This window comes from Crocodylus porosus, unplaced genomic scaffold (assembly GCF_001723895.1).
Source record: "Crocodylus porosus isolate Cpor-Errol unplaced genomic scaffold, CroPor_comp1, whole genome shotgun sequence".
Taxonomy (NCBI): domain Eukaryota; kingdom Metazoa; phylum Chordata; order Crocodylia; family Crocodylidae; genus Crocodylus; species Crocodylus porosus.
Window position 1 is genome coordinate 24,009,384 of NW_017728917.1, and position 16,507 is coordinate 24,025,890.

Genomic DNA, 16,507 nt, shown 5'->3' on the forward strand with positions numbered 1-16,507 from the left:
TTTCCTGACCTCTGATCAGGCGCGTGGCTCTTCTCTGGACTCTCTCAAGCTTCTCCACATCTTTTTTGAATTGTGGAGCCCATAACATATCTTAATTCATTAGGTTAATACAGTGCATAGGTCTGATCTAGTCCTGTACTTATGGATTTGCTTTGTTTTCTTTTATTTTAGGTAAATGCCTGCTGTAAAAAGCAGGCAACTGGACTTACACATTTACAAGTTGGAGAGGAAGAAGTGTTGATGGTGGACCAAACGGGTTTGAAAGATGTGAATGTGTACGTCTAATTGGAAACTGTTCTGTGATAAAGCAGATTTGTGAAGTCGTGCTGGGAATTCCCTTTTCTGGGATCCAGTGCGACTGAAGTGCAGTTTTATTAAATGCACATGTTACTGGCTGTCTGAATTGGGTTTTTTGTATAGTTTATGAATATTTTATTGTAGTTGCAAAGTAATAAGTAAATATATTTGGCTTTGCAAAACATGGACTCCTGTGATCCTTACTAGGAAAAGATAAAACCATTCCATTTGCAATACACTGTTCATAACATTGCTTGAAAAGGAAGATGCTCTTACAAGGATTGTTTTAGAAACTGATGGAGAAGATTTGATGAATACATGCAGGGAACCTACACATCCTACCCCTTACAGCAACTGTTTTTGATGATCTCTTTTAGTGGACCAGCTTAAGCTGGGAGAGGTGCCACTCTTAGACACTGCTTCGCTCACCTGTGACAAGGGTCCAATAAAAGATACTGCCCAAAACCCCCTGAAATCCACCTTGCTTCTTGTATCTTTTCAAGATTGTGGCAGCTCCCTCACCTCACTGAAGTGCTTTTAACTTCAGCATGCCTTTCATCTAGTATTGCAACCTATTTCTCACAGCAGTTGAATACAAAACAATAGACTTGTCCTCTTAATTTCTTACTAACCAATAGCCTGGAAACGTGACCTTTCCCCACCACTAAGTATTTTCAAACTGGAAGAGGAAGCTGCCTGGGGGGGGGGGGTCTTTCCCCAGGTCCCTACCTGCATCCACCTTCGCCCCGCTGGAAGTCGGGCTGGCAGCGCGCTGTCCTGGGGAAGGAGGTTTCTACTGACAGCGGTGCAGCTCTGGGCCAGGGCTCGCGCTCGTGCGATGCCGCGCCGCTCCGCGCCCTCCCCTTCGCCCCGCCCGGCTGGTGTGGGGCGGGAGGCTTGCGGGGGACCTTTAAAGCCGCCGGAGGCCGGCGCAGCCCCGCCCTTTGTCCGCGGTCACGTGGTGTCGGCGGAGTGCGAGCAGGCTCGCGGCGGCCATGACGCAGGCGGAGAAGGGCGAGGTGGAGAACGGGCGGGACCGGGAGCGCGACAAGGAGCGGGAGCAGCGCGGGGCGAAACGGCCCATCGTGCCAGCCGCAGTTCCCGAGTCCCTGCAGGAGGTGAGGCCGGGCCTGGTGCCGGCGGCCGCGGGGCGCCCGGGGCCCCGGCGCGGCCCGGCGCGGTTCTGCCCCCGGCTGGCGCTGCACGGTCGCCTCCCTGCTCCCACTGTCCCTAGCCCCGGCCCCGAGCCCAGCCGGGCTGCGACCCCTTCCCCGCGCTGAGCTGCCAGGTCTTGAATGTGAAATTGTAAAATTACCGCATTGGCCGAAGACTGTCGGGCACTGACAGACCGCAGATAAGACGTGGTGTTTATTTTTTATTGGTCGCTGTACTCGGCAGTGAGCGAGACCTGGGTCAGAGTGGAAGCGTTTCTTTATTTCAAGGCAAGCGGCCGTGAGAGAGCGCTGACACCAAACCCAAAAGTCAGTTAAGACTCCCTGAAAGTGACTTGCGTTTTGCATATGCTCATACTGTCTAAAAAATTATCCTACATTTTGCACCCTTTTACTCCTATTGTACGTGGTACAAGAATTGAAATTACTGTACAAATATCATAATTATTATACACCTGGCAACACTGACCCCTGCTGCTCCCTTTTTGCCAGCCCCTTCCCTGGCCTTCACAATCCCGCTTCCCCCCAGGTGGTTACCCCCACTGCCCTGGTGGTACTTCTGCCCCCAGTGTCGGATTGAGACCCCAGCTGGATACCGGCTGCAGACACTGCCGGTGCAGCCTGCCAGGCAGAAAGGTTGAGCACCAGGGGCATTGGCAACACGTAGGGCGTGCATGTGCACCCCCTGTGAAAAGCGCCACCGGTGCTGCCAGCTGTGCCTGTGGGCAGTTGCCACTTGCCACCATCCCCACCACCAGCGGCATCTGGAGGCAGTCCCTGATTGCTGCTGGTTGCTAAAATGTCCCTGCCACCTGCGGACAGTTGCTGTGCCCCCTCGTCCTCTGGGGGTATGTGGTGAGGGGCCTGATACACTTGTGCGTCTGTTTGAATGTTTCCAGCAAATACAAAGCAACTTCATTGTCGTGATCCACCCTGGGTCCACCACGTTGAGGCTAGGAAGAGCCACCGACACACTGCCTGTGAGCGTTCCCCACCTCATTGCGAGAAGACACAAGCAGCAAGGACAAGCCTCGTACAGGGATAGCTGGCTCCTCAGAGATGGACTCCATGTAAGGGAGCAAATGTTCTAGCAACACATTATGTTTGGATGCATGTTGTCCGCCATCCTCATAGTCTGACATTGTTCCTGCAGTGATTTCATACATTGTTCCTGCAGTGATTTCATGTTTTATTACCAGCTTCAGTATTATCAATGTTCAGATGTGCATGATCTCTCTTACTTTGCAAGAAATTTTATTAAGTTGCATGGGTTTGTTTGGTTTTTTCCTTTAGAAACCTGAGAGCACTGAGCAAAGACAAAATGGCCTTAAAATGGTGGACCAAGCAATATGGTCTAAAAAGATGTCCAATGGGGCAAGGCGTATACCAGTGTCACCTGATCAGGTAACTCTTTCATCATACTTTATTAAATTGTCCTGTTACACAGTAGTTCAGTTTGATTCCTCTTTGGGGTGAGAGTAGAGTTTATGCAGCAGTAAGCAGTAGTGCACTCAGTGCCAAAGTGTGCCTTGGCCAAATAGAAGAGGAAGAGGGAAGTGTACTCTTACATATGAACTTTGTGATTATCTTTCTTTTTCGTACGTAAGATGAAAAAGAAAGATATTGTGATTGGCAAGATGTTTCTTAATACTATGCAACTTAATATGCATTTCAGGCCCGATCATACAACAGACAGATGCGGCCAGCTATTTTAGATCACAGCTCTGGGACCAAATGGACAAATACATCTCATCATCCTGAGTGTTTGGTTGGAGAAGAGGTAGGAATTCACTTTTCCACCACTGAAACAAAATTCTAATATAGTTCTTTAGTGCAAATATTTAATCCGATCACAATCTGATATGGTTATATTTCAAAAGGTGAGGTAAACTGAATATATTCAAACAGTAGATTATATGTTTCTACTTGGGAGGTGAAAAAGTGTTCACAAAAAGCTAAAAGACTATTCACGTGTTATTCAGGAGGACATGAAAAATTCCCTAACCTGAACAAATACTTACTTGTTAAACATTACAGAGTCACCTTAATAGGAACAATAAGCAGGGTATCATGTTGGTATAAACCAGCATTACTCCATGGCCACAATGAAAAGCCAACCCACTCCATCTAGTGCAGTGGTTTTCATCCTTTTTAGACACAAGCCAAGCCTCCATAATTTTTGTGAATTGAGTGACTTCCATTTTTAAAAACTAATTTCTATATTATAACATGTACCTCCTTGCAGAGGGGCTAGGCAGTATGGATGGAGAATCAGCCAGTCTGAGCTTGCGTTTGTCTCAAGAGTAGGCAATTATTTCGGGCAGAGGAACTCTTATCCATTTTTGGCAGGCTGTCAAGGGCTGCGTGGGTAGCCCCACCCCTTGACAGGTGCCCCACCCCTAAAGAGGTGCCCTGACCCCTGGTCACCAACTTGGGACCAATGGCCCAAAGTGGGTCACAGGCTGGCAGGGGTCTGTGGAACTGGGCTGACCTGCACCAGCAGGGAGAGGGGGGAGCTGGCCTGGCTCCATAGAGCCCCTGCACTCCTGCCACCCTGCTCTGGGCCCCACTGGCACAGACCCCGGGGAACCGGTGCAGGCCCCGTACTCCCACTGGCTCCCCACACACTCGCACCCAGTGCCCCCCAGCCCCGCGGTACAGGCGGGGGTCAGTGCACAGCCCTGACCTCCTGCTTGCCAGCAGGGAAGAAGCTAGTGCTGAGCGCAGGGAAAAGCAGCCATTCGCCCACCCCATGGCCGGGGCTTGCAGCCCACGCAAGGCTGTCTGGAGCAGGCGCAGGCAGTCCCAGGCAGGCTGTGAGCGCAGGGCACAGGCCACACAGCAAGCAAGGGGGCCGCTTTTCCCTGTGCTCAACACAAGCTTGTAACCCAGCCCCGCTGCCAGCCTGGGTCCTACGGCCTTTGGCTCCTGTCATTTTTGACAGGTAGCCAGGGGCAGAGAAATATTAATTTTCTACATTTTTACGGGGCCCCGCAGGCCAGATGGAATGACCTGCAGGCTGTATTTTGCCCACCCCGATTTATCTCCTTGCACCTTGAGCATTTATACATGTACCTTTTTGTCCTGTGATGCACCGGAGATTAATCGAGTCTGCTCCACACATGAGCTGATCTGCACTGCGGTGCATCACATGCAGTTGTATAAGTGGTGATATGTATTTTAGTTCAGAAGCATGCTGCTGCCATATTCTCAGCACCAACATGCATTTTACTGCTTGTACAACTGTATGTGCTGCAGCCCTGGGTGCTTTTAAAAGCACCTGGGGCTGCGGTGCAAGTGTGTGTACAAATGCCTCTTGTGGCATCCTTCAAAGGATCTGGTGGCACCCCATGATGCTGTGGCACCCAGTTTGGGCATCACTGGTCTAATGTGTGGAAAAGGCAAGACACTGGCAACAAGAGGAGTGTGAAGCATTAGTCATCAAGTAATATATATGTCAGTTTCCTTTGAACAAGAAAGTGTTTTTAAAGGTTTATCATTACATATTAATTTCTGTTTCTCTCTCTAATCTGATTCAATGTTCAGAATATGTTACCTGCTCCTTTGATGGATTGCTATGGCCATGAATATTCAAGTAACTTTGAAAATAAGTTCTTTAACTACCACATGTGCTTCCTCCTTTATATATTATGGTCCAGTCTTTCTTCTGCTATTGATGGAAGCCATTTATCTTCATTTCCCATTGAAAAGAAGTTATGTTTTAAAAAAATATATTGTTTTTGCAATAATAGCTTAGGCCATTTGTGTACCCTGCCCGTGAATCAAAATAGTTTTGAAGTTGCTTGCTGAAAGAGACTGAGGAAGACTATATATAGAACTTTCTTTTTTCTTTTCAGGCACTGTATGTAAATCCATTAGACTGCTATAATATTCACTGGCCTATCCGACGAGGACAGTTGAACATCCACCCAGGGCCTGGAGGCTCCCTAACTGCAGTGCTAGCAGATCTTGAAGTTATATGGTCTCATGCAATACAAAAATATTTAGAAATACCACTGAAAGATTTAAAGGTGAGATACTGGCAACTTTCTGCCCTATACCCACTGCTGCATTGTCCAGAGGGCTTTGGAGGGTATCAGCTAGGGAGCAGCCAGGTATCTTAGCCCTACTGCTGACATTGTTGCCTCTAAACCCTTTGTTGATGATTTTTTATGGCTGAATGTTGCCTTCTGGCTCATGCAGGTCCTATGAGCTTCACTTAGAGTTAATCCTGCCTACTTACCTGAGAGTAGGATTTGATATCAGAGTTTTTTAGGATATTAGATTTTTGAAAATTCAGCTTAACATTTCAAATCATTGTTTTGTGTTCATATGTTTACTTGAATTGAAAGGACTGAGGACCAAATTCATAAAGCTTGTGTAATTTCTTTGCTTAGTATCTGATTTGTCTATAGCCTGAAATGTTTGTAAACCTCCCATAACATTTTGTATATACAATTTGATACTATTTTGAACTGATTTTTAAATCATATATATTTTTTAATTAGCTGCTTCTCTTTTTCAGTTATACTGGTTCTTGGTAGGTCCTCTGTATAGCTTACTATGCATGTACTATCTAGCTTCTAGTGTACACAGAAGAACTGTTTTGAACTCTGTTGCTTTGAAAAGTGGTCTTAATTTGCTGTTCTTATGTTCAGTATTACAGATGCATTTTACTGATTCCAGACATCTATAATAAGCAGCATGTGAAGGAGTTGGTAAATATGATCCTAATGAAGATGGGCTTTTCAGGTAAATCAGCAAGTATTTAATATTCATTATTGGTATGGTGCAAAAAAATTGTTTTGAAAGGCATTTGGCTTCTGAGCTGGACCCACCTTCTGTTTCCAAAGAAAGTCCCTAACATGTTCCCACTTACTGTCTAAATCTTGTCTATTGGGGCAGGGTGTACTTGTCAGCAAATGTTGGGTAAGTTACCCATGTTTTTCTGTTACTTGTCACAAGACCAAGTTTATTGTCTCAGTTAAGGCTGGCATATAACAGTACCTTGAGAAGAAAAATAGCACAGCTGGTCTTGGCATTCAGTTTCTTGTATGGCTACAGATTGACATTTTACATTGGAGCAGCCACTGATTGACATTTTGCCACAGATGTTGTTGTATTTAAGTGGTGGGTTAAGTCCCTATGCAGACAGCCTGCAGAGCATTTTGAGATTCTTAGGATATGAAAATGCAAGGATACACTGTTCTCTTTCTCATGCACTATAGTAGAAGCTGGCTTACGGAAATAGTTACACTAAAATCAGGAGGACAGTAACAAAAATACAAATTTTCTTTTGGATAGTTTCTCTTGTTTTTCTGTATTTTGGTTACTATAGAAGTCTGTCCTTTTTCTATTTTAAAATAAGGGGAAACCTGAGCTATACCTGTAATATTTTTTTCTGGTTCATACAACTAAATATTTTTCTAGAAAATCTGACTTCTTTTAAATGGGCAAGACTTGTATCTTCTCAGAGAATCGCCATAGTAGTGACAGTAATGTGCCATATGAACAGTTCTCAGTTTTAAGCTTCTCAAACAATCCTTGAAGGAACCAGTAAGTCTATGTCTGTGTGAGGTATTTAAAGCTCTTTGCACAACGTGAAGTATTGAGAGAGAAGCTAAGAAAAGTGGAAAGGAATGATAAGCTGTGCATTAGGGGATACTGTAAACGATTAAGTTACGTGCAAGCAATTAAAGAACATAATGACTCCGCTGAGTTTTAATAAGTAATAAAAGCACAGTTCCTGAATGCTGCCACAGCAGCAAGTATATTTCCTCATCTTTGCTGATTTCAGAACTTGCTTTCCTGTATCTACACTTGACACAGAAAAAAACATAGGCAGGTGACATTTTCATTTGAAAGATGTAACTGGGGGAGGGGGAGGGACAGCTCACTTACTACATCCAGAGAGGTGTGTGTACATGCGCCCATACATACAAATAAAATACCACAAACGAGATCAATTTGTTTCTCCAAGTTAAGATCAACTACCAGGTTATGTCCCTGTACTCCAGCAATTGTTTCTAACTCTTATCTAATGCTTTTGAGAAGCGTTCTATTTTCATGCTTTGTCAGATGGTCTTGTTAGGGGTGCTCACATTAAATGAGAAGAATAGTGCCTTTTAATTCTACTTGTATGCATCTGCTTGATTCAAAAACATATAATAGGGCAAAAATAAAGATAATTGTTCTCAGCATGTCCACTTGAGGGTGCTGTTTCCTAAATATCAACTCATTAAAGAGCTGAGCCAATTATGGAATGTAACTCAACTCTCAGCTTCTTCCTCTTAAGTAACTTATTTTACAATACTGTTTTTTTCTACTAAACATTTACTCAACTGAGTGATCCTCTTCCTTCAAAGTTTGGAAAAGGTTTTGAAGCGAGTTGTTCTCTCATGCTGTTTAGGTAGAAGAGTACATATTTGATGTAACTAGGAGTAGTTTGTTTGTGAGGTTTCGAAGAGGAATGGAGGGAGAAAGATGGATTCAAACCTGTCTTTTTTCTGTTTAAAAAATTATAGTGCACATTCTAAAGAAAATTGTACATTAATCAAGAAAATTGTACATTATTAAAACAGTGTTGAGTAAAATTACTTGTCTGCTCCTGATGATTGAAGCCTTGTTACAAATGATGATTGAATACCAGTTGCAAATCTAAGATTATTGTAAGATCCAAATTTTTAATTTTATTCTTGAAAGAATATTTGAACACAGCTTTTCACTCCACTCTTAAGTTATTTTTCTTCAACATTTAAGGGTCTTTTCATTGATGGAAAGTGTGAGTATCCTAGCAAATGGTGGCACTTTCTGCAGAATGTAATTTTTTTGTGCACTTTCAGGCCCCTAGTAAGTTAAAAAAATAATGCTACTGTAATGACAGAGATACATTTCAGGAGCTTGGTTTAAAACCAGATGTATATCTTATTGTTATGTTTCTAGGTATTGTCATACATCAGGAGTCTGTCTGTGCTACTTTTGGAAGTGGCTTAGGTAGTGCATGTATAGTGGATGTGGGCGATCAGAAGACCAGTGTTTGTTGTGTGGAGGATGGAGTTTCACATCGCAATACTCGGTAACTTTTTAATGTGCAAGATCATAAGTGAAAAATGTGGTAACAAATGTGGGTGTGTGTATTTAATATTACTGTACTTGTTTCTAAAGTCAAAGGCTTATATACTAGTCTGAGTTAAGGCAACACTGTAAGCATGTAGCAGGCTTGTTAAATAATTTAATCAAAATAATAGAATCCCATTACATGTATTTGGTTTATATGCTACCCTCCCCGTAAGTAGCTCAGGACATCTTATAAGAAAAAACAGACAATTTATGAAGACAGATAAAAATGCTGCAATGGAATAATATATAATAGAACAAACTGTCCAGACAGCGCCCCTAAACTTAAGCCTGCTTGCTGAAGATTTTCCCAAATAAAAAGGTTTTATAGCACTTCCAGGAGACCTGGCTTACGCTCTGACAGACTACAAGTGGTAGGGAATTCCAGAGCTGAAGAGTGACTACTGAGAATGACCTCCTACATGTTTTTACCAAACAGATGTGGTGCACAGATTGTATTTCAGGGTGTTGCTCTTGGCTGACCTTATGGACCATGGTGGAATTTAAGAGAGAAGGCAGTCCCTTAGGTGTGTAGGGCCCATACCATAATATGGGCCATATAGCTGAGGAATATATAGAGTAAGCAGGAACTAGCCCCATCTGCTGTGTAAATTATGTGGAGGTTGTAAGCACCTTGACTCTAAAATGTTCATGTTCCTTCTTATGCTGACACACAGTATCTTAGCAACAGGGAAAATGAATGAGCCAACTGTTTTGGTTTCTTTCTCTGTGTTTTAGGTTGTGCCTTGCATATGGAGGGTCTGATGTATCAAGGTGTTTTTACTGGCTTATGCAGCGAGCTGGATTTCCTTACAGAGATTGTCAATTAACTAACAAATTGGACTGCCTTCTCCTGCAGCACCTCAAAGAGACATTTTGTCATTTAGACCAGGTGAGGAAGGAAGTAGAGGGTTTTCAGCGTAACAAATTGTTCCAAGATGATTAGATGTGGTTTTACAGTGTAGTGCTGTTTACTGGGAAAAAAAAAAACGCATGACAGTTATGCATAAAATATAACAGCTGATTTGTACATTGCAATATAAAGAAAATATTTTTCAAACTATTCTGTTTTAGGGTAGAGGGGTGTATATAGAAATGGGTTGTATGAATATAGAAAACATAATGCGTTCTAAACTGAACCATTATTTTGAGTAAAAGAAATATTAATCTCTAGAAACACACACTTTTAGGCATATAGAGATCATGTATAGGTTTTAAGGTATGATTTTTCCTCTTGCTCTTGGGTGATGATTTCAGCTGGAGTCGTATAGTTCCTACTTTAAGGCCTTATCCTACAGCAAGATCTGTGAACATGGACTTTGGTATCCAGACAAAGCTTTAGTTGTCACATGGAAAAGAGGCTGTACTAACAGATTCTGTTGCAGAACAGAGGCTTTAGAAAATGGAGGAATTTGGGGGATAACTGAAAACAAAATTCTAACTTGTTATGGCCGTTTCATTACCTTTTATCTTAGTGCTTAAAGGGTAGTGGAGTGATCTTATTAAGTTGTTCCAAATTGGTAATGTATGTTGGTATGTTTTACTGATACCAGGATATTTCTGGACTGCAAGACCATGAGTTCCAAATTCGCCATCCGGACTCTCCAGCCTTATTATACCAGTTCCGTTTAGGGGATGAAAAACTACAGGTAATTTCAAAATGTGTACCTAAAAGTAACATATTCGGTGTTTGTCTTGGTGTCTTTCATCCTACAGCATTTACCCCGTTGCCTACTGCACGGAACACTGGGTGGCTTGGTTGTCTCTTACCTCATTATTTTGGTTATGGATGGATATTAGCATTGTTTTATAAAAAATATCATTAACATTAATTTAAGTATAAGTGTCTATTGCAGGGGTGGCCACTAGGGCTGTGCTAAACAGCACCGTTTCTTTTAGAGTTCCATTTTGAAGAGACAGTGTTTCATTTACCTGTTTTGAAGCACTATTCCATTTCATTTCATCAAAACTTTTGCTGTTTTGACGTTTCGCCCATAGGCTATAATGTGGAATCATGAAAATGCCAATAACTTTGTCATTTCTTACCTGATTTGGATGAAAATTGCAGGGATGGTAGCCCCTTCTGAGGGCATGAAGCCTGTCAGGTTTTAAGGAGGAGTTTCTAGAAAACTGCACCTCAAACTGTTCAAAGCAAAACTCATGTCAGTTGTCGGCAGCAGCAGCCTGCTGTCATCCTGTGCACATATCTGGGGGGGTGCGCCCTGGGAGGGCTGCAGGGCTGTGGCAGACTCTTCCCGGGGGTGTGGGGGCCTCGGATCTGTGTGCAGGATGACAGCATGCTGCCGCTGCCAGCTGGCACAGCCCCGCAGCCCTCCTAGGGGGCGTGGGTCCCCAGATCTGTGCATAGGATGAGAGCATGCTGGAGCCAGCACCAGCACTGGGTTCCTCCTTGCACTTGGCAAGGGCTGTGCTGGGCAGACTAGTGTACTGGTGCTGGCTTCAGCTGGCAGCAGCAGCATGTTGTCATCCTGTGTGCAGATCCCGGGGCCCATACCCCCCAGGAGGAGTCTGGCACAGCCCTCTTGGGGGGTGCGGGCCCCTGGATCTGTGTGTGGTTCTTCAGCAGGCTGCTGCTGCCAGCTGGGGAAATAGCCCAGAGCTGCTGCTATTACCAGCTGGCAGCAGCAGCCTGCCGTCATCCCGCATCATCCGGGGGCCTGTGGGAAGTGATGAGAAAGCTGGGGAATTGAACAGGGAGCTAGCTATATGTCAATATCAGAGGAGTCCTTCCCCGCTCTTCCCCCTCCTTTCCCTTAGTTTCTGTTTAGCTGCAAGCAAGCTTGGCTTCGAAACTCAAAACATTTCAAAACATTGAAACATTTTGCATGCCTTCATTTAGTTTCAAAGCTGTTTCGAAGCCTTTTGTTTTGTGAAACAAAACAAATTGAAAATTTCACTGTTTTGAGCTCAAAGCACATCAAACTAGCTTCAAAACGAAACACCTGTGGAAATTTTGCACGTCCCTAGTGGCCACCTGCTGGCATGCACGGACAACTAGCGTGGGCAATGTCTGTGCGCCTGTATAGTGGATTACGGAAGGAGCAAGGAACACAGTGGCAGACAGAGCAGAAAGCAGAGCAACAAATTAGGCAAGGAAGAGGATCACAGTGGCACTTGGGTCCATTGCAGAGCTTACTTTGTGGCATGTCTGCCAAAGAGGTTAGCCCCCATTGGTTTGTTACATCACAATGACTGCATAAAACTCTGCAATTTGTAGGAGCAGGGATGCTAATTAAAGAAGGTAGTTTCATTTCTCACTACTATGATTCCTTATTTTGCGATATGCTGTCTAACAGCACTGATTTATGAACTCTGGTTTACCATCAGATGTTATGTTTTTTAAGTTAAATTTATAGGTAGATATATGATGTCCCTAGATGTCTCTTGCAATGGCTTGCAACTGAACAAACTCAGATATTTATGTTTATTTAAAAGCCTTCTTGAAACAAAATGGTCTTCCTTCAATTCTGAAGTGAGAGATGCTTAAAATTGTAAGTCCAGTAAAAATAAATCAGGGTACTTGTTAGAATAAATTTAATGTGTATCCATTAAACTAAAATTGTAGTGAAACTACAGTTTTTCATCTCTGTCTTTGTAGGCTCCAATGGCTTTGTTTTATCCAGCAACTTTTGGAATTGTGGGGCAAAAAATGACAGCTTTGCAACACCGATCACAAGGTGACGCTGAGGATCCCCATGATGAACACTATCTATTAGCTACGCAAAGTAAACAGGAGCAGGTATGTAAATGTTTGCTTAACTATTACTTAATCAGGAAATTATTGATATCTGTGTATAGCTTAGCAAAACTCTTCACCCTCCATTGAAATATAGCCACTGTATAACTGCCATCTCTTAGCCTTTTTGGATTAACAGCTTTTTAGAACAGGAATAGGGAAGTAAAGCCTAATTTCTCTAGTATAGGCAATTTAAGAAGCTCAGAATTTAACTACCCCCTTTAGAAGTTAACCGTAACACAGTGATTTGGGGATGAAAAACACCTTGCACTTGAAAGCTTGTCTAACTTTATCCCAACCATGCAGTTGGTGCAAGAAAGATATCACCCATGAAAATTCTTCCCTCATCCATAATTCTGGGACCATCAAGGCTATGATAGCACTCCCAACGCTGCCATAATACTAATGACACCCATTTAAGATCTTTGCCTTTCCACCTTGTGTAACAGGTCACAGTACCTTTTAACGTGCAATAATTCTAAAATATCTTATAATTTATGTGCCTAATATCCCTGTTGGCCTCATTACTGTGGGGCATTCTCTGCATTTTTCCAGTCAATAAACTCTTATTTTCATTGTAAATGCATTGTAAAAAGCACCTGCAGCACTTTAAGCGTTGTTCAAGGGACTAATCCTAAATGTGTTCAAATCTAACTACCATAAAATTCTGGGTAAATAATTTAAGTCAGTTTTAATATACAGACGTGTAGGATTTATGAATTGAGTGCTGAGCTACACCCACTTTTTGAAGAGCAGTGAGTATATTAGAAACAAAGGAGAATAAGCTAAACAAGTATAATTGTATTCATGCTAGGAATGTAGTTGGATGGACTTGAAAAGTGAAGTTACTATACTTTCTTAAAGAAGAGTTTAGGGAAACTTACCTGGGTTTGGAAAAGCAGCATTCAGCAGGTCTCAGTAAGATAGAGTGAAGTAAAAGAAACAAATACAGTGTTTAAATTATTGTGGTCAAGCAGTGCATGAAGGAACATCTATTTTTTGTGTAAATAAAACTAACTTACCAATTTATCATCTTATTTTTAAGTCTGCCAAAGCTACAGCTGATCGAAAGTCCATGTCTAAGCCTGGTGGATTTGAGGGAGATCTACGTGGTCAGTCCTCAGACATTTCTGAGAGGATCTATCCTCAAGAAGTGGAACTAGGATCCTCTCAGGGTGATTGTCTAATAACAGGAAATGAGTCTGAGGAACCTCTAGCAGCACACATGTCCAGGAAGACAGCTATATCACAGTTTGAAGGGAAAGCGTTAGGACTTGACAAAGCCATTCTTCATAGTATTGACTGCTGTGGTAAGAACTGTATTTACATTATGTCAGAATACTTTGTTCCCAGTCATTTGGTTTAGCTCAAAGCAATTCTTAACAACTTTCATTACATCACAGGAAGTTCAGTTCTTTCCATTATGTTTGTCTCTTAGAAAATAACTATACTGCCATCACGTCGTATATGTGATGAAAGCCCATTTTAGTTGAATGTCTTTTGTGCTGTTAGTAATTGAGACACATCTGCTTTTAATATAAATTTAACAAAGTCATTTGACTGATTTTTTTTTTCCTTCATTGTCCAAGTGTACACAATGTTAGCACTTGTTTATGTTTTTAAATCATTCCAGCATCTGATGATACCAAGAAGAAGATGTACAGTTCCATCCTAGTAGTGGGGGGAGGTCTGATGTTTCATAAAGCTCAAGAATTTCTTCAACACCGGATTCTCAACAAAATGCCTCCTTCGTTTAGAAGAGTTGTTGAAAATGTGGAAGTCATTACAAGACCTAAGGTATGTTGATTGATAACGGAATAGTTGATGATGAGTTTATTGGTTGCTGGTTGGAATGTTAAAGGTTTAAAAATCTATTATGCATCACTGTTCATTTACATGTCTATTGGGAGAAGACTTTCAGATTGCTATGTTATAAGCTATGAGAGGTAAGGATCTTTTATTGGATCAGCTCTGTAGTTGGGGAGATGTTGGACGAGATTTCAGGCACAAAAGTGCCCTTAAACTGTCATTGTCTATCTGTATCTAAAAGTAGAAGAGATAGTTATTGTGACATTATGCTTTCTTGCTGCTTTCAGATCAAGGAACTCAACCTACGGCAACAAAATTAGATTTAAGAACAAAGTAAAGTTTAAGAAAAAGGTTCAGTTGTCAGTAGATTGTATTAGCTTTCTGCTTGCATTCATTCAAGAAAAATAAGAGGAAGTATGGTTTTAAGAATGCAAATAACATAACTCAGAATTTTTTAAATGCAAAATCCTAGCAAGGGTAGACTTTTCCTGGTATGACTACCCTAATTAAAACAGACAATAAAAACTGGTGATTCTCGAGTTGCTTAATAAAACGGACACAAGGAGAAATAGTTTGGTTTTTGCAAATGCTTTCTTCCTGAATACATTTTTAGACTGATTTTTTTTTTTTCCAGAATCTTATGTTCCACTGAATTAAGTGGGAGCTGAAATTATTGAGGACCTCTCTTCACACAAGATCTGGAATTTTTATCTAATCTTTCTTTTTATATTTAGGATATGGATCCATGTTTGATTGCATGGAAAGGGGGTGCAGTTTTGGCCTGCCTTGATACAACTCAAGAACTCTGGATATATCAGCGAGAATGGCAGCGATTTGGTGTACGGATGTTACGTGAGAGAGCTGCCTTTGTGTGGTGATCTAACAAGATAACTGACTCGTACTTTTCCAAAATGTCGTATTGTTCAGTGTAAGGTATTTCCCTTACTTATAGCTTATTTGTTTTTTTCTTTTTGTAATGTGTTAAAGTTTGTGCATGAGACCTTTCAGAAGGGCCTGAGATAGGAGTCAGAATCTTCCTGAGCAAGTTGGAATTAGATCCCCATCATGCCTAGGTACTTTTTGAAAACCACAGCATTAGACTTTATATGCATTGAACTCTGTACAGACTGCTCATTTTATCTGAATAATATACATTCAAATAACATAGGTTGCCTTGTATATTACAAGTCAAAATTAAAGCCATACACTGTTGTAACCCTGTACATAAAATACTAGTGTCTTATGTACATACATGTATCTGTAAAGAGCATTGTATTTTGACTTGAATTTAGAAGCAGTAACACTGAGATTTTTAAAGGAGAAAGTAAGTTGTGCATTTTAATAGAACTATTTAACATGTAGTAGATAATTATCCACCTCTTTAAGGTTTATTAAAGATCAAAACTCTGAGTAATAGTAATCCAAGTACCATGGACTATTTAGTGTTTTAGGAAGAAAGTAAATGTCTTAACACCGATTTTATTTCTTTCTGTATGATCTTCCTCAGTTTTATTTAATGCAGAATTGTTCGTTTCATACTTTATTCTGTCAAGAAAATTCCAGGTCAGTGGTTTTTGTCCACACAAAGAACAACAAATGTGCATATTTTTTTTTTATTATTACAAACCTCTATTTGGACATGTCTAATAGAGAAAAATGTAAAACTACATGTTTAATAAAATGCTTAAGATTTTCCCTATTAAATATTTCAACATGATACTGTGAACCTAGTGCTTTCTTTTGAAATGGTAACAGATATTTCTGTTGCTGTTCCATAATGAACTGCAGCTTAAATTGAGTCACCAGTTAGTTTCTATGGATGAACATTGTACAAGTAGCACATGGCTATACACTTACAAATCTGTTTATATGTGCTTTAATGAGGCAAAGCAGTAGCTAATACAGGGGCGGGCAGAATGCGGCCCACTAAGCCATTCTGTCCAGCCCACAAGGTCCCTAAAAAATGTAGAAAATTAATATTTATCTGCCCCTGGCTTCCTGTCATGTGGCCCTTGATGGCTTGCCAAACTCAGTAAGTGGCCCTCCACCAGAAATAATTGCATGCCCCTGAGGCAAGAGGATGCTGCTGCTCCCTCTAGTCCAGTAAAGGAGCATACAGATAAACAGGGGTATGTGAAGCTTCAGTTGCTGATTCGATTCAGAGGAGATTCATCCTGATTTGGTGGCCAAATGTCTGACTCCAGATCGAATTGTGGGAGACTAGTAAAAAGGTCCAAATCGACTCGAAGCCTCTGAATTTACTTGGATTCGGAGATTCGGGAGTCCATGCTCACTGCCACAGGGAGCTGCACCCGGGCTCCATGCTAGTAAGTAGGGGGCAGGAGAGCTGGAGGAG

General features: G+C 41.8%; 2 protein-coding genes across 2 annotated transcripts in view; both read left to right on the top strand.

The window, feature by feature from the left end:
* The window catches only part of SELENOK (selenoprotein K), a 4,978-nt gene extending 4,575 nt beyond the window's left edge, over nt 1-403 (top strand). Inside the window, exon 5 of the mRNA XM_019536915.1 lies at nt 172-403. Within this exon, the coding sequence (XP_019392460.1) occupies nt 172-175 (4 nt within the window). The 3' untranslated portion in view covers nt 176-403. The remainder of the gene's footprint in view (nt 1-171) is intronic.
* Nucleotides 404-1,270: 867 nt separating this feature from the next.
* ACTR8 (ARP8 actin-related protein 8 homolog) lies at nt 1,271-15,657 on the top strand. Its single transcript, XM_019536917.1, has 13 exons — nt 1,271-1,415; nt 2,369-2,539; nt 2,763-2,873; nt 3,145-3,249; nt 5,327-5,500; nt 6,128-6,221; nt 8,412-8,544; nt 9,324-9,477; nt 10,139-10,234; nt 12,205-12,345; nt 13,388-13,652; nt 13,976-14,139; nt 14,886-15,657. Exons 1-13 carry the CDS (start codon nt 1,293-1,295, stop codon nt 15,027-15,029), a joined length of 1,875 nt encoding a protein of 624 aa, XP_019392462.1. The 5' UTR covers nt 1,271-1,292; the 3' UTR covers nt 15,030-15,657.
* The last annotated feature ends 850 nt before the right edge of the window (nt 15,658-16,507 follow it).